The sequence below is a fragment of the Lepisma saccharinum genome, chromosome 22 (genome assembly GCF_977018435.1).
Source record: "Lepisma saccharinum chromosome 22, izLepSacc3.1, whole genome shotgun sequence".
In the NCBI taxonomy this organism is placed as follows: Eukaryota; Metazoa; Arthropoda; class Insecta; order Zygentoma; family Lepismatidae; genus Lepisma; species Lepisma saccharinum.
Genome location: NC_139250.1, coordinates 11,159,932 through 11,178,393, shown reverse-complemented (window position 1 = coordinate 11,178,393; position 18,462 = coordinate 11,159,932). Strand labels below are relative to the sequence as shown.

At 34.5% G+C, this 18,462-nt stretch overlaps 2 protein-coding genes across 2 annotated transcripts in view; one reads left to right on the top strand and one right to left on the bottom strand.

The window, feature by feature from the left end:
* Positions 1-362, bottom strand: part of Src64B (Tyrosine-protein kinase Src64B) — a 151,354-nt gene extending 150,992 nt beyond the window's left edge. Inside the window, exon 1 of the mRNA XM_083143950.1 lies at positions 249-362. The gene's annotated coding sequence lies outside the window, so the exon portion shown is untranslated. The remainder of the gene's footprint in view (positions 1-248) is intronic.
* Positions 363-1,822: 1,460 nt separating this feature from the next.
* HDAC1 (histone deacetylase 1) lies at positions 1,823-18,265 on the top strand. Its single transcript, XM_083144001.1, has 10 exons — positions 1,823-1,944; positions 4,231-4,343; positions 5,557-5,674; positions 7,527-7,882; positions 9,983-10,184; positions 13,805-14,054; positions 14,409-14,467; positions 14,967-15,123; positions 15,757-15,863; positions 16,220-18,265. The coding sequence occupies exons 1-10, from the start codon at positions 1,896-1,898 to the stop codon at positions 16,249-16,251; spliced, it is 1,443 nt and encodes a 480-aa protein (XP_083000127.1). The 5' UTR covers positions 1,823-1,895; the 3' UTR covers positions 16,252-18,265.
* Positions 18,266-18,462: the final 197 nt, after the last annotated feature.

Here is an 18,462-nt window from a genome sequence, read left to right as displayed (position 1 = left end):
AACCAGCTGTATCAGCATTAGTATCGTTCGGTCAAAATATGTATAGCATCATTTATATAATTCTCTAAAATGAAATCAGAAACAAATACACTATAAAAATCATACACAATGAGTGGGGCAAATTAAGTTGCAATCAAAGACATACATTTATCCACAATTCACGCACATCTATTATGAACGAAAGGGTATGTGGTCCTGATTGGACTACAACAGAAACACAAAAAGAAGTAACACAAAATCTTGCTTACCTTCATGCACCATACACATTTTAAAAACCGACAATCACTCTCACACACTCGGCATTTTCGACACTGTTCTTCCTTGTTTCCTTCTACAGCAGCGGACACCTTACAACAGTTCTAGACTCGCTTCGAGTTTGCTTGCCCGCAACTAGATCTACACACGCAGTGCTGGACTGATTACAAAAAGCTGTCGAGCGACTCTCTACAGAACATAGAACGTTGCAGTGTTTCCAATTACACTATTCTTTCGCCACATTTTGTAATTGCGCTGACCCGCGAGGTAAATTGATGTCTTTAGACAGCGAAAAGTAAATTAACAAAAATTAAGTTGAGAAACGATTTTATTGAAGATAATGCACATTCGAAGAAACTTCACTTCCTAATCATTTGGCAAACGGATAGAAGTGAAATTAAAATTATTACTGTAAAAAATCACCTGCCACTAATAGAACAGGATAAATTTTGAATTATATCTTTTGACATTTCTAAATTATTCACGTTATTGTGGTATTCATGTTGTCTTTCTCAAAAACTCGTACATCACATTAAAGATATATTTAAAAAATCTAAGCTGAAATTTCACCCAAAATTAAGAAATCACGATTTTCAGAATCAGCATAATAGTAATGTTCCAAAATTTCGGGAGGGGCCGCCCGCCTTGACTATACCAATTGCAGATTTCTCAGCCAAAATGACCATAAATTGTACCTTCGTGAGATTTTTTTTTACCTGGGCTGGATTTGGTTGATTAATTTGCTTTATTTTACTTCGCTTTGTGTGCCACTTTTGGCTAATTTGCGAAGATAGGGATGAGTTGTGATGATATGATGAAATTGATGAATGGACACTCACAAATATCTATGCCAGGCCAGAATTCGAACCAGGACCCCTGGTGTCATAGCGCGATGTGCTAACCACTCCGCCACTGGGGCTTGGCCGGGGGTGGGGAAGGTAGGACATGTACGAAATCACTTAGAGAGTAATTAGTTTCGTTGAGTTTGTTTTTGTCTTTTTTCAATGCTCGGAAAGGCTTAGCGGGTCTGAATCTACAGTGTAGATAGTATAAGCAGTTTAAACCACCAAGTGCCTCTACCGGGTATCGAACCCGGAACACCTTGATTACACAGAATAATTAGTGTAAGAGTATAATTGGATTTTGCATTGATAAAAAAAGCAGATTTTGTCTTGCTGAAGACATCCAGGTCCATCTTTTAAATTTTATCTCTGCTAAAGTCTATGGAATTGAAGAAATAATTAGAAATTTCATGGGATAAAATATATTGGGACTCAAGAAGTCTGCTACTCTTTTGTATATTTTTCCGCAACACGCGAAGACGCTAGTCATTTTTTCTCATGTGCGCATGCGCATGTGCACACAATCCGAAACAAGGTGACTTTTCCACAACAGAACAAACAGCCGAACATCTTACGAGTTAAGAATAAGTTAAATGTGCTTATATATTATCTATTTAAGTTAAAATGAAACAAAATACTAAATATTAAGAATGTGTATTGCCGATAAAAGGATGGACAACAAAACTTCATCTTGTAGTTGGCAACTCTGACTACGCTACTCGCATTGTGAACGAGTGAGAGTGCTCGCTTACTTATGTAGTTTTAGATCTGTGCATTGACATAAAAAATCTAGGAAGGATGTCGACACAGCCACACAGTAAAAAGAGAGTCTGTTACTATTATGATAGTAAGTACATCACAGTTATTATTTATATTTTTTTGTGTTCGAGTAGTTTTATTTTTTTTAAAACGAGTTGTCGCTGTTCAAATTTGTGTGTGCATTTGGTACACGGCATTTATTTTTTGGAAGTTATTTTTTATCTGTTGTTTTCCGTTATTTTTGTTTGGCTGACATTGTCGTGTCGTTGAGGAAGTTAGGGATCAAGTGGGAAGTAATAGTTACCTCTCTTGGCTATGTAAAAGATAAAAACGGCGTTTTTAAAGTTAGTTTGCTTATATTCTGTAAAGATCCTTGTAACGTGATTCCTCGGAGCACCGTAGTTTCGTAGTTTATGGAAGAATTATGCCCGAGTTTATTTTCGCGTATGTTATATGTTCTACTTTGAAATCTTGTAGTAACTAATTTTCTAAAGATGTGTATACCAGATACAGAAAAAAGTATATATATTACAAATGAAGTTATATGCCTTTTTAGCAATAAAATAATAATACAAAATCAGTTTGGATGTGGATATTAAATATACGCTTTTCAAGGTACTTTCTTACGGTTCCGCGATTGGGAAAGTTTTTAGGTACTGTTTGCGTTGGGGTAAAAATAAGCATATTCTTTAAGTTTCAGGATTCCTGTTTTTGTTCTTCTTTCCGCCGTTGTGATTTTATACCCATTCTTATAATGAAATATATTTTGTACAGGATTAATGGCAAAACGCCTGTATATACTGAACATTTCAGTCCGTTTGTCAGCAGGAATGCGGTGTTCGTACCTAAAATTTATTTTTCATTGTTATTGTTCACAAAGTATATCAATTTTGAAATAGGCATGTATTGGACTTATTGGGGATGGTTCATATGTACAGAAAACGTAATATCTACTCAAAGGAGGTTATTTCTTCTATTCAGTATTTGCCCGCCGAAATTCGCGGGTAATGACCTTCGTATTTTTTAAAAAGCAAAGATTTATCGATAAAAATCGTACTGTGTATGTATTTTTTTTAAATGTGTTCAAATTATTATCTTTTACCAAAATTTAATATTAGTTATTGTGATATGGAACCCTATTGGTGTATCCAACTTCTATACCAACCAGTTGGCGGACATAGTTGCATTCAGATAATGAACGAATATTTATTTAACTTTAAAACCACAAAAAAAATCCCAATATTTTAATGTACAACAATAAAAAAGTATAAAGTACACTACACACCACAGTATAGACAAATACAATATAAAAGTTAATGCTAGGCAGATTCTAAGGTGCAGGTTCCGATTGTTTAATTCCGAATTTATCATAGTGCACAGACATTTTTTACTAGCTTGGATTTGTAATTATGTCTGTTCATGCATACTGCGGAATCTTAAGTGCACGTTTTCTGAAGTACGATTTTGCCATTCCATGATTGTTTGCAAACTGCCATTCGTTTACTATCAACTTTGATACAGGCTGCTACTACCATCTTCATGTGTGTAGGGTGCAAAAGGATATTTCATCAATGAATAATGCTAGGTTAGGCAGATAGGGTTAGGACTCTTCACATTAATAAAATATTCCTAAATTCTTTCATTGTTAGGTTAGGCAGATCAGGTTTAGGGCTCTTAGCATTAAAATAATGTCCCTAAATGTTTTAAAAACCTGATCACGTAAAGTCTGGTCTAGAGCACGAAACCCTCTTCGAGCCTTGCATGAAAATTAGCAGACACTCGTGTCCTAGTTGTCCAGAAACTCCTGCTTGCATAATCTATATTTCAAATCATAATTTCTACGGTAACTAATACTTAGTCAATCTTTTAACTGTGCTAATTAGTATCTCCAAGCTTCAAACTTACTCCACAATTGTTTCCGTATTCTAAAGCATTATTCCCATAAAACTTGTGAAAAATCATTAAACATTCAAAACCATTCCCGATTCATATCTTAAGAGTTTCTGCATGCAAAATAATGTTGGAAATAATGCAGCAGTGTTCCAATATAAGTCTAATTTAATTCCCTTGCATATTCGATTTAATGTTTAACTGATCTAGAGGACTCAGTATTTTTGAAGGTATGTTTTTCAGGTTGTTTATGTAGATAGGCGTAATGTAGATTACATAATAGCTCCCATATAACTGTCCCTACAATGCAATTTGGCCATGTTCTAATCGTGTAATTGCAATATCACGACATGCGTTTTCTACATGATTCAAGTTCTACACATCTGAAAGGAAAGAGTACCATTACTAACTTCAGGATCACTTTTGATCGTAGTTTTCAAGTCTGAAAATTTGTTTTACAAGCAGTACTTTTTTTTTTTCGCAGGTGACATTGGTAATTATTATTATGGACAGGGTCACCCTATGAAACCACACAGGATTCGCATGACCCACAATTTACTCTTAAATTATGGATTGTACAGGAAAATGGAAATATATGTAAGTATATGATGTATTATTGTCTCCTTTCTGCCAATAGCTTATAAATGAGCTGTTCATATGTGTTGGTCTTATAAATATAAAATACAGTATAGATAAAACTAGTAAAAAAGTACAAGTTTGATAGATTCATTAAGTATTGTCACAAGCATCGTATTTTTTTTCTTTGTACCAAAGACTATTGGAGTGGTTGTATTCTGCTGCAAAACCAGTGGTCCTTGGTTTGAATCCTGGGTAAAACATGGACAGATGTTATTTCATTAAAATTTCAATCTCTGCGAAACGTCTCAAATTTGTTTATTTTGTTATTTTTCACATTCGTACTTACGTATTCTGCATTGCTAAGGATTCTTGAAGGTGGAATTTTGCTTTTTTCACGAAAACAATTTCAATTTTCCACATATCGAGTAATTATTGTTCGTTCGTTTTTCGCTTGCAATCTTGACTAGCGTTGTCTATTATCAGTGGGTATGCAGTGTTTCCAACCTTCTTCACCGAAAAATACCTACTTTCCCCACACACCATTTATGGATAGCCCCACAAACCATTCATAAATAGCTCCACGAACCATTCACGGATAGCCCCACGAACCATGCACGGCAAGGTTAGGTTAGGCAAACATAGTTAAAATTGTCATCTTCAAAATTGTCATGTACTTGCAAAAGAAATGCGTGGTTGGAAACACTGACCGGGGGTTACATCATCAAACGCATGCAACATTTGGTTCACATAGTGGAAGGGCATAGAGGCAACAGCTTTTGTGCATCGGAGAGACATTAATGTTGAAAAATACATGATTTACCAGCCAAATAATTTAAACGATGGGAAATTTTCAAAATTTTACCGTTATTTCATTTGTATCATCATTCATCCTTAAAAAAAAAAAGAACAACTAAAGTCTCTCCCTTTCCCACATTCATTATTTTAAGATTTATTCTTAACGCATTTTAGATGCTGGGGCTGTTTCAGCATAAGCTACTTGTCACTTCAGGGGACACCCATTGCCCCTCATTGTCATTTAAGAAGACATAATATCAAAAACATGCATTGATGTATAAGATAAAAGGCACCTCAAATTCAGGCATATGGCTTTTCCCACATGTTGGTTGCCCAAGAAGTTGATATTTCTGTGCACTCCATATTGACATTTAAAATACGAATTGAAGTGCTGAATTGGTGAAGCGATATACATAAATCCATTTAAATATTGCAGCGACCTCATAAAGCTACAGCCGAGGAGATGACAAAGTTCCATAGTGATGACTACATAAGGTTTCTAAGGAGTATAAGGCCAGACAACATGTCGGAATACAACAAGCAGATGCAGAGGTGTAAGTAGCTATATTTAATATAGTGTCCAACTAATTGTTCTTTAATAAGCTTTATGTTTATGTTGTCGACAAGAGAAAATTTTCAATTCTGAATATGTGATGGGGTTAAAAATGTGTAATGTTCAATTAAGATTGTGTACTGATGAAAAAATAGCACCAACCTTTACTAAATGTTCACCATTAAATTGTCTTATAGGTACATGTTTTGTCTTAGCACATCTTCATTTTTAATCATATTAATAGTACTTTCCATTGCAAACAGATTCTGTGATTTGCCCGACCCTGTGGCCGAGTGGTTAGCACATCGCGCTGCGATGCCAAGGGTCCCGGGTTCGAATCCCGGTCGGGCTTGGTTGTTTGTGAATGTCCATTCATCAATTTCATCCGTTCATCACTCATCCCCATCTTCGCAAATTAGCCATAAGGCACAAAACGTGAAGTAAAATAAACTAAATCAATCAATCAATCAGATGCTGTGATTTATACAGTTGAGACTGTTTTATACGTAACTCAGTTTTGTGTAATTGTGTTTTATACGTAAAATACTGTAGGTCCCTGCAAAGTATAATTTAAAACCGTATTAATTAGATCTTATTTGTATGTAATTTGGTGTTATGTGAAAAAGTTTTCATACAGCTGATTTGTATGTAACCAACAATATCACAGAAGTATACATTTCTTGTTGTTAGAAAAACACAAGGCAAGTTTCAAATACGAAACAGGATATCCTGTTTGCATATCTCGAGTTGCGAGAAAGACTACTGCGGCTCGGCAGTGTCACAGAGAAGGAGAGGAGGCATGCAATTGGACGAGAAAGATTTGCCACAGTTGTTCCGCACATGAGATGCATTTTCTTTTATACGTAATCACAATACGAAAGTACACATGTTAAGAAGATGCTGATAGCTGACGTTTGCTGTGTTTCATAATAGAAACAGAAAAGCGTTTCCTTCAGTGAATGTATTCAGTTGCTATACTGACCTGCCAACGAGAACAGAAAGAGGGAAAAGTTACACGTTTGACCAGAAAGTAAAATTTACATGGCAAGTGGATGCTAATCCACATAAACTGAAATAGCTGCAAATTTAGGCATCGCTTATATCACACTTTGCACAGTCATTAGTTAAAGAAACGATATTTTTAGATGAATTTTCAAAATTGGGTAGTAAATCAACAAAATGCCAACCAGAGGAAAGATATGCCAATTTGGAAAGAAAGCTTCTTACCTCATTTCGGGAAAGACTTGTTCCAGCTCTTGGTGACATGTCAATACATATATAGCAATAGGATAATCTGTATTATAACTTGTTCGACAAAATAGATACAATTAAAGTATTTAAATTTGATTTGTAATTAATTCTCAGTTATACGGATTATTTTCTCTTCACCTTGACATACGTATAACTCAGGTTCAACTGTATATACAATATCACAGAGTTTTGCTTTAAAATATTCAAGAATTACTTCAGAATATTAAAATACCTGCTATGTAATCACAAAATACATTTTTTCGTACAGTTGGTACAAAATAGAAAGAAACTTTGAATTTTGCTTATTTTCCGCAAAGCATCGAATTGCATTTTTGCAGACAGCATGAAAGACACATACACCGGAAAGTATTGGCAGTTGTTGGTAAATAAATTCCAACCTATGCTTTCCAATACTGATACTGATACATCAGCGCAGTGTTACTGCTTATAGATGTATCAGATCATATAATTGTCAATACTATTGTTGATATGTCTGTTCATCTGAAAAGAGTAGAATACCAAATAATATATCCCATCTCTGCTATGAAGTATTATTATTTTTAACTTAGCTGCATTAAAGTATTCTTTTCTTTATTTTTTAGTCAATGTGGGCGAGGACTGTCCAGTATTTGATGGCCTTTACGAATTCTGCCAACTGTCAGCCGGAGGGTCAGTCGCGGCTGCCGTAAAGCTCAACAAGCAAGCATCAGACATATGCATCAACTGGGGTGGCGGGCTGCATCATGCCAAGAAGTCCGAAGCATCTGGTTTCTGTTATGTAAATGACATTGTGCTTGGTATCTTGGAACTCCTGAAATATCATCAGCGTGTGTTGTACATAGACATTGATGTCCATCATGGGGATGGTGTGGAAGAGGCATTTTACACAACCGATAGGGTTATGACTGTGTCGTTTCACAAGTATGGGGAGTATTTTCCAGGAACTGGCGACTTAAGGGTAACTATTTCTGAAGTAGTGTTAATTTAGTTAATACATTTCTCTGCACTTTTCCTTATTCAGTGCTTCAGTTTGTAAAAAAAACATGATCCACAGTTTTTCTTTTTAAAATAATTATGCTAATTAAGAAATCAGTGTTTTTCCTGCTCAGATAGGCCAATCGGTAGAGGCATGCAAATTTAGTTTTTGACGAAAACACGAAATATGAAAGAACATGCTGTAATGTTCATTTTCATGTTTCTGAAAGGTGTGAGGTGCATTTTCGTACCCTGTTTTGTCATGAAATAATGCGAAATGAACTGCAAAATGCGACCGACATATACTCTTAAACACAAAATTTACCATTTATATACAAACATGACACTTTCTGAAGTCTCAAGTATCCTGCGAGTTATGCAATTCACGGAAAATTTATTAATTCTGCTGTAAATATTTGTGAAGCAAAAATGGACCCCTTTATACAGGAATAAACTTAATATTCTGGTAACTACATAAATGTGCTATTAGAAGGGATAAGTTTATTTTGTGTAATACGGCAGTTTTTAAATCAAATTTAGGATTATATTCACAATTTTAAAACCAAAATGTCATTTTATATAGCACTTTTGATGTGATTATTCACCGGTATAACACCGAAATTTTATTTTATTTACCGCTTTTGAACCCGAAATACACTGTTTTTGTACTGAAATTTTGCTTTTTTATTTGCCAAAAATATGTGCCTCTACCAATTGGGTCTGGATGCACAACTTAAATTGGGATCCAAACCAATATGAAATGAAGCAGGGATCAAACATAGTCCCCCTAGATTACAAGGTGACACTGATACCATTACACCATTCAGGAAACCCCAGTCAAATTACACTTTCAGACAGGGTAAATAAAACTAAAATTAATTTATGTGCCAGTCCCTTTTTCTCGGGATCCAGCATTGAATCAACTGTGATATGCTATGAAATCTGATCTAAAACATTTAATTGATTAATTAATACAAGACTGGATTAAAGTAATTAACTCTTGCACAAGAGTGGCCTTCCTAAAGAGGGCTCAACTGGTAACAGCGTGAATAACTATGCATTATATTCTACTATATGGCCTATTCTACCATATCGCCTCAGTTTTTATTAGAAACGGGACCGATTAATCGGTACTCTATCGGTATTGACCGATATAGGTGTATCGGTAAAATTACCGATTATTTTACCGATCCGATATATCGATAAATATCTGATAGTTTAGTGCAAAATTCTGCCATTTTGTAATTTTTATGGATAATCTCCATGCCCTAATGTCAAAGAAAGTAAATTTCTAAATATGCAATTTATTTTTCACTGCAGTCACCTTGAAACACACATTTATTAAGGAGGTCAATGAAACTTTCAGGTTCTTCAAGGACCATTTCTAATTTTATATCGGATCTGTAGAATATTGGTTATCGGTATCTGTAAATTTTATATCGTTACTTAATCAGTATTGGCCAAAATCTCATATAGGCCCATCCCTAGTTTTTATGATTCAGATAGCAACATTACAAAAATGTATAATGCCATAAATCATTCTTGAAGTTTTCCTGGCAGCGAATATTGAAGAGGTTTTCTTGGGCAATCGGCCAGGTGATTTCCAGATAGGCTTCCGAGCTTTCGAGAGCTAACGTCACGCTCATCACTTCAATCCCTGAAGATGAGAGTGATGTTACTCTCGAAAGCTCGGAAGCCTATCCGGAAATCACCTGCCTGATTGCCAGAGAAAACCTCCAGTATAATGCCATGTTTCTTTCTGATTCATTGATGCACGTGATACAGAAAATGCACAAACTTTCAAAAACACATACTGTACTCATTATTTTAAAAAAAAAGTCATGGAAATTTCCATAAGTGAACTCAAAATATTCAAAAAGAAAAAACATTTTTTGTAGAACTGTATTTTTCTAAACAACAAAATTTCTTGTACATAAAGGTGACAAATGTAATAATATGGTAATTGATGGAAAATTAATGTATTTCTATTACTGAAATTTGCAATATACTCCCTTCTTCCTCAATGTTAATACTTTTTCTTTCCCCCAATTCATCCTGTGATTAATGAGCTTATATATTTCAGGACATTGGTGCTGGGAAGGGGAAATATTATGCAGTGAACATTCCACTAAGAGATGGCATGGATGATGAAAGTTATGAATCAATTTTCAATCCCATCATTTCAAAGGTAATGGAAACGTTTCAGCCAAGCGCAGTCGTCCTACAGTGCGGAGCGGACTCTCTTACTGGCGATCGTCTTGGGTGCTTTAATTTAACTGTCCGTGGTGAGTTGTTCTTCTAATTCTTTTTGTTGGTTAATTAGTTGTAAGTTAATTTGTGAGCTACCTGGATGTTAAAAGCCATTTTTAGAAAGTAGTGGTCATTTTTTGAAATGAGTAACTTACTCAATTACTTTTACAGTTACTTTTTGGTACATTTCAGCAGTTGTTACTAAAAAAAGCAGTCCTCATATATGTACATTTGTTCAGAGCAAATGTTTTATCCAGTTTTTCGTGAACTTTGATTTTTATTATATGTAATAAACACAATGTCCATCATTGAAGCAATGGAGCTCTTGAAAAATGCACATTTGAAGCATCGAAAATATATCTAAGTGTACCACAGATGGTAGGTAAATTGTGCTTGTATGTAAACAAATCAGTTAAGGGTTTAGTATTTGGTGTTTTAAGTCCACTTTATGCACAGTAAGGCTAATTGGGAATGGACCTACAGTTTAAAGTGGGATCCGAACCATGTGCCTCCACCGGGTATTGAACCTGGAACCCCTTGATTACAAGGCAACGACGCTACCACTGCACCATCGGGGAGGCCCAGTTAAGGGTTTACTTTTAATATTTTCATAGATTTTAGTGTTGATTATAGACGAAAGTGTCTTAGTGTGGCTTTAAAGTAACACTAACTAATGTTAAATTTTAAAAAAAAAGTACTATAACAGATTACTTTTTTGAGCAAATAAATGTATCTTGTGTACAGTATGTAAATGAGATTTTTCGTGTAGAAAAATGTAAGTGTTAAATGCTGGCTCAACTAGGACTCTAACTTGGGACTCTTGTATGCTGTGCTATTAACTATACCGAGCTACTAGGGATGAGACCGATTAATCGGTACTCTATCGGTATCTGCCGAAGTAGGCATATCGGTTTATCGGTAAAATTGCCGATTATTTTAACAATCCGATATATTGATTATCTGATAATTTAGTGCAAAATTCTGCCGTTTTGTTGTAATTTTTATGGATAATATTCATGCCCTACTTTCTAAAAAAGTAAATTTCTAAATATGCAATTTATCTTGCATTGCAGTCACTCTATCGGTATCTGCCGATGTAGGCATATCGGTGTATCGGTAAAATTGCCGATTATTTTACCGATCCGATATATTGTTTATCTGATAATTTAGTGCAAAATTCTGCCATTTTGTTGTAATTTTTATGGATAATATTCATGTCCTACTTTCTAAAAAAGTAAATTTCTAAATATGCAATTTATCTTGCATTGCAGTCACTCTATCGGTATCTGCCGATGTAGGCATATCGGTGTATCGGTAAAATTACCGATCCAATATATTGATTATCTGATAATTTAGTGCAAAATTCTGCCATTTTGTTGTAATTTTTATGGATAATATTCATGTCCTACTTTCTAAAAAAGTAAATTTCTAAATATGCAATGTATCTTGCATTGCAGTCAACTTGAAACACATTTATTAAAGAAATCAGTGAACCTTTCTGGTTCTTCAAGGACCATTTTTAATTTTATATCTGATCGGTAGAATATCTGTTATCGGTATTGGTAAATTTTATATATGTACTTTATTGGTATCGGCCAAAATTTCATATTGGCCCATCCCTACGAGCTACCAATGGTATGGTATGCTAGAGACTTGGGTAAAAGTCCTGGTTGAGCTGCATATTCCACTATATTATATATATTCTCTGTTTCCGAAAAACTTCAAATGGGCCAACATTGTGCCCATTCACAAAACTGGAGATAATAAATGTGTAAAATCCTATAGACCAATCTCACTTCTATCCCCACTATCAATTATTTGTGAAAAAATCATCAAAAACAGGTTACTTCAGTTTACGTCACCATATATCAACACAGCACAACATGGTTTTCTTCCAGGCAGCTCTTGCCTAACAAATATTTCTGTCTTACTTTCACATGCTGCCAGAGCTATTGATAATAACTCCCAACTTGACACTATATATTTGTACATTTCGAAAGCCTTTGACAAAATTAATCATAAATTTCTTCTTTATAAATTATCATCCAGATTTAACATCCATGGCAAATGTCTCTCTTTACTCCAGGACTACCTCCATGAGCGTGAACAACGTGTTGTTCTTTCAGGTACCTCTTCTAACTTTCTTCCCGTTTTGTCTGGAGTTCCCCAGGGGAGTGTCTTAGGGCTGCTCCTATTCCTTCTGTACATGGATGACCTCCCTGAAAAACTGTCCTCCCTCCCTATCAATATACTTTTGTTTGCGGATGACTGTAAACTCTTTAAGGGGATCTCATCGCATCATGACATGATGATTCTTCAAAATGCTCTCACAGAACTTGTTAAATGGTGTCGTCAGTGGAATTAGGACTAATCCCTCAGAAATGCTCTTTCCTTACTTATTCCCTAAAAAAAGAACAAAGTGCTGTTTACTTATTCTGTTTAAAACAATCCAATCCAAAACATCTCCACCCAAAAGGACCTAGGTATTATCATGGATGAAAAACTTACTTTTAATTATCATATTGTAGCTACCACTAAAAATGCCATGCGCCTACTCGGTCTTCTATACAGATTTAGGGAAATTCAAAACCCATCATCTCTTGCTTTATTCTTTAAATCTTTCATCTCGCCCATCCTTGAATACTGTTCCCCAATTTGGGCAATGGCCTCAAAAACCAATCTCACCAGAATAGATTCTGTTCTCAGTTTCTTTCTTGCAATTGTTCGCCATAGAATACCTTCCTTTCGACATTTATCCAAATCAGACACCATGGCTGCTCTGAATATTCACACTCCATCCTTTCGTCGTGATCTAGCTGACGAAATTTTTATACAAGATAATAAATGGCAAAATCAGAACAGATCTCCTAATCAGTGAATTCACACTTAGGGTACCCCAAAAGCAAACGCGCAACCTGCAACTCTTCCACAACCCAACCACTAGGCTATCCCTTCTACAAAGATCCTTGTTTTACAGGCTCCCAGAAATCTACAACAAACTTCCCCTGAATGTAGATATTTTCCTTCCAGAAAGTAATTTTTGTATATTACTGACCAAAAAAATGTAAATCTATCCCATCTTGTTATTGTTTTTATCTTTTGTTATTTTTTGTTTTTACTTTATGTTGTTTCAGTGTAAAATGGCCAAATAAGACTGTATCTGAAACTCTGAGTAAATAAATAAATAAATAAATAGTACATCTCCTATGTGTGTCTAAATTGAATAAGTCACATGTTTAGTGAATTGATGATATGATAGTATATAATTATTATAATCTTAGCAAGCACATTAACAGAAAGGGGGGGGGGGAGGAACCCCCTGAGGAGCCAGGCTCTGCCCGCACACATTCAGGGGTATGCACTTTTTGCCCTGGTGCCTTTAAATAAAAACGAGGGCGTCAGTTTTCTCTGAATTGTGGTTTATCTATTTACAAACTTTATTTGGGCTTACATATACTTACATATAGTAATAATTAAAAGTTGTTGGAAACGTGAATACAATATTTATTCCTGGCCTATTCTGGGATCCAGAACAGGCCGTTTACACAGTTAGTAGCAAGGACAGTAACACTAAAAAACGATATTTATGGTAAGAAATGTCACCTCACTTTTTAGTAAAATATTAATATTTATGTGAATACTTTCACTTAACCAGGCCATGGAAAATGTGTGGAGTTCGTCAAGAAATACAATCTGCCATTTTTGATGGTTGGTGGTGGTGGATACACAATCAGGAATGTCTCTAGATGTTGGACTTTTGAAACGTCTGTAGCATTAGGTGTAGAAATCGCAAATGAACTTCCGTATAATGATTACTTTGAGTACTTTGGACCAGACTTCAAGTTGCACATAAGTCCATCAAATATGGCGAACCAAAACACACCTGAGTACCTCGAAAAAATCAAGTAAGTATTTTAACAGTATGCTCTTTAATGATGCTAAAACAATTGACATAATTTACTAAAATGTAGTTTCATATGTTTTGTATCTAAGTATACATTTATTTTTTTGAATTTTATTTTGTAATAACACTTGATTGAAAGTAATTTTTTATAACCATACCAGGAAAGTAGGAAGGTTGTTCCATTGCCTTCTTTGTTATAGCCCCTCTCTTTATTTGGCAGTTAACTGCTATTGTTCCGTCCAATCCTGATTTTACTTGCAATCATTCTTATGTTGGATTTGAATAAATTCTAACTATAAATTAATTTGACTTGAAATACATGGGTTGAGTTTTATATACATTTTGGTTTTTGCAGGACAAGACTCTTCGAAAACCTCAGAATGTTACCTCATGCACCAGGAGTACAAGTTCAAGGTCAGTCTTTCATCAAATGATGTACTCTACTTTATATCTTTGATTATTGTGGTCTCAATAATGTAAACTGTTACAAAATTTTCCTACATGTTATTCAGAGCCTCCTGAAAAATATATACAGTGGAACTCGTCTTCAACCTTTCTCTTTGTTCACACGTTTTATGAGTTTACTGAGTGACTTGTTTCTAGAGTACTTGAAAAACAATACAGTAAAACCTCTATTTTACGTTTTTCGAGTACCAAGATAAAAAAAAAAACATAAACTTTGGGGAAAATAAAAGCAAAGTTCTATGGTACTTCCCCATGTAAAAATCCAGTTGACAGGCCAAATAGATATCTCCTTTAAGTTAAACAATTAATCTCTTAATTGAAAGTACTATGTTTGGTAGAGAAACTTTAGATTTTGAATTCCGTAATTGTTAAAAAAACAACCTTTCATGGTTCTGGTTTTGTGTAGTTTTACATACAATACAATGTGTTAATGGTGTTTCTTTTGCAGCAATCCCTGAGGATGCTGTCAATGATGAATCGGAGGATGAGGAGAAAGTGAACCCAGATGAGAGGCTGTCGCAGCAGGCACAGGACAAGAGGATATCTGCAGAAAATGAGTACAGCGATTCAGAAGATGAGGGAGAAGGTGGCCGAAGAGATCAAAGGTATTATTAGTGTTGTTTTGTGTTCTTATTGTTCTTTAGTAGGGCTTTGAACCGATATCGATGATTGAAAATAGTAATAATTAAAAGTTGTTTAAAATATTGATTAATATTAGTGGCTGAGTATTCCACTTCAATTATAAGTAGGGAGCGGAAGTTGATGAAATGTCATCTTTTTTCTGACGTCTTGAACATGATGCCCATTAAAAATTGACACAATATTACACCCGTCTAGAACCCCAAAGAAGTAATTTTAAAGTGCATTTTTTTGCCATTTTTCAGGTTGTAGGTCATTTTCCCCGATTTTCAATATTTTTCTGTCATTTTTCGCAATATTCAGTGTATTGTTTCGTCATATTTTGTCACTTCTTTCATTTTGGTAATATTCTTGAGTCTTTTCACCAAGGTGAACATAGGCTTATATATATTTCACTCAGGATTGCAATTTAGGAGCAAAAGAAATGCTGCACTGGTAACAGACAGGCTTTGTTGTGTCGGGGGAAACCACCAGGTTGGTGCTTTTTTTTTTTATTTTTATATAAACAAGATTGCATTTTGTTTAATTTCCTTTTCATTTCAATTTATAACCTGAAACTAACAAATTTAATGGTAATATTGTTTCTTTTTTCCCATCAGATCATACAAAGGGAGAAAACGACCTCGTCTTGACAAAGACTTGAAAAACGACAAGCAGGACCAGGAGGAGAAGAGAGTTGAAGACAGCGGAAAGATAGAAAATAAAGGTAGCTCGTTCACCTGAAAATAAGCCTTAACATTATCCATCTTGTCAATTTCATACAGTTCCATTTGTACAACTAGTTCACCAGAGTCCAAACTGATCTTATAATGTTAATGTATTTGTCATTTTGTACATATTTTTAAGAATTAGTTTACTTCCTTAATTAATTTTGATAAATTATTAAGCAGGAGAAAGCCTGCACAATGTGCAAATGAGAGAGGAGAGTGAAGGATAATTATTAATATTTAAAGTGCTAAAGGTCACGTTTGCTGATTTTTTCATAAACCCTTTTCCGTTAACATGTAGTGTTAGTGCTGTAGATTATTGGTGTACATTGTAGAGTACTTGTCGATCTTACAGGAGATTGCTGGTTCAATTATTTGGATATTTGAAAACAAGTTGCGTTCGGGAGACAGGTCAGAGTTACAACTTGCATTTGTGTTTTTCCCCCATTTTCAAGTTTTCTTTTTTTTTTTTTTGTGTTCTGCCAATTTCTGGAATTGTGATTACGATACTTAGGGTGAACATATTTGTGTGTGACGTTTTGTTTCTCCATGCAAAGTAAGATGTTCCCTGTTTTCTCATGCATGTAGTGTTTGTTTACACATTCTCTTCATGTGGTCCCTGGTTTATAGTTTGATCGCTGGAAAAAGTAATTTCAAAAATTATTTTTCTCTTTCCCGAGTTCATGCATTGTTTTTCCTGAATTTGAACAGTAGGCAAAAAAAAATCAATTTAAAATGTCATCACAGTAACTGTTCCAGTTTCTCATGAACTATTTTTTCACTGCAAGCAAATGCATTTTCTCCATTGTGCCTGCGTTTTGTTTGATGCAGTTGTGATTGTTTTTACGGTGTGTTTCCCTGAATTCGAAATGTGAAGCGATGCTCAATAATTTTGGATGAGTTTTACGATGAAGCATGCAAAATTGTATGATAGCATGTAGATGCGATATACAAGAATATACCATTGTATTTACAACCTTACTCCTTGTATCACTTATGGTAGATTTCACACCAAAGCGACATGCAGCACATGTTGCTTGGGGAATGAGCCAATCAGCAGCAATGTTTCACTGCTAGTGGCATGATAGGCTGCCGAAGCCTGTGTTTGATTGGTGAAATCCTCAAGCATCCTGTGTTGCTTATTGTTTCCGTGTGAAATCTCCCATCAAGTAACTTTTTGTTTTGCAGTGAACTGTTCTAAGATTTGAGTGCGTACAAAACTTGTTTATAATTAATTAAGGCAAGAATTGTTAATTCCTAACTCGTACACCAATTTGGTATTATAGCTACTGTAGTATTATGCTGCATTTGTTTTTTGTACTGAATACGTGTATATAAAATGCAAACTTGTTGCAGAATAAACCGATTACATGTCATTATTGTTCTCATTTTCACAGTATTTAATTATTGCAACTGGAACTATTTTAGAATTCAGAAAATGCAAGCAGCATATGAAATTTGGAACTCGAATATAGTTATAATTTGTAACATATCCTGATCTAATTTATAAATATCTTCCACTTTCCAGGCTTCGAAAGGTTTTTTCATCAGATTGTTTTTTACATTAAATTTGTGACCATTTAAACATATTTATGAGTGTTTTTGTTTGTGAAATTAATCCCTTATTAAGTATATCTGTAGTCTCAAAATAATTATTTATGTCAATGCAGGGCAAAGCATTTGCTAGTCATGTGAGGATTTAAACGCAAGATGGAAATGTGTTTTTTAGGAAGAAATTCAAGGCTGTAAGTTTTTTTTTGTATTCGTAACAAATACGTAATTTGTGGATTGTGACTACCCCCTCCCCAAAAAAGTTGAATGTTAGATTTTTACTTCTGTACTATGGTATTCTGTGTGCATAGACAACATGTGAAAGAAACTAAGTTTGTATTTCCAAAACTTGTAGTGTCTTTAATTACTCCTGTAAATAAAAAAATGTAGTGAAAGTTTAATTTTTCCACATTCTGCTTGAAATTGAATACATATTTCTAGACCGAATATTTACGTTCAGATAATATTACAGATTGCTGAATTATATTTCAGGTTAGAAATCTTATATATTGTTAGATCCAAGTATATAATGACATACCTTCTGTGCTCATTTGGCAATCTGGTTTATGTTAGCGAACATTCAAGAAATGCTGTTTAAATATAGTATTTGCCATTTTAAGAATGCCAATTGACCTTCAGTCTGGGGATATTTTGTTCTTGATGCTTTCTCAAAAAACAAAAGGGTAGTTTTGTATTATTGACATTTTGTGACAAGTTTTATTGTACATTCATTTACCATGAAGGAAAGTGTTTGAATTAATTTGAATGATACACATCAATAACTGCTAAAATGACAGTGAATTGCTGTAATAAATTTTAGACTCTGAAATATACTTCTTTTTTTGTAAAATGAAGGTTTTTTTTTATATATGCACCAATGCTACCCATCATAGTACAAAGAGTTGAGTTGATACAACAAATTCCTGGCAATAGCGATATTTGAAGATTATGTATTTTCTCTTTTTAGTAGAGAAATGAAAGAGTAGTTGCCTAGTCCTGTGCCATGAAGGCACATTTAGGAAATGTGGAGTAGGGCACCACACATTC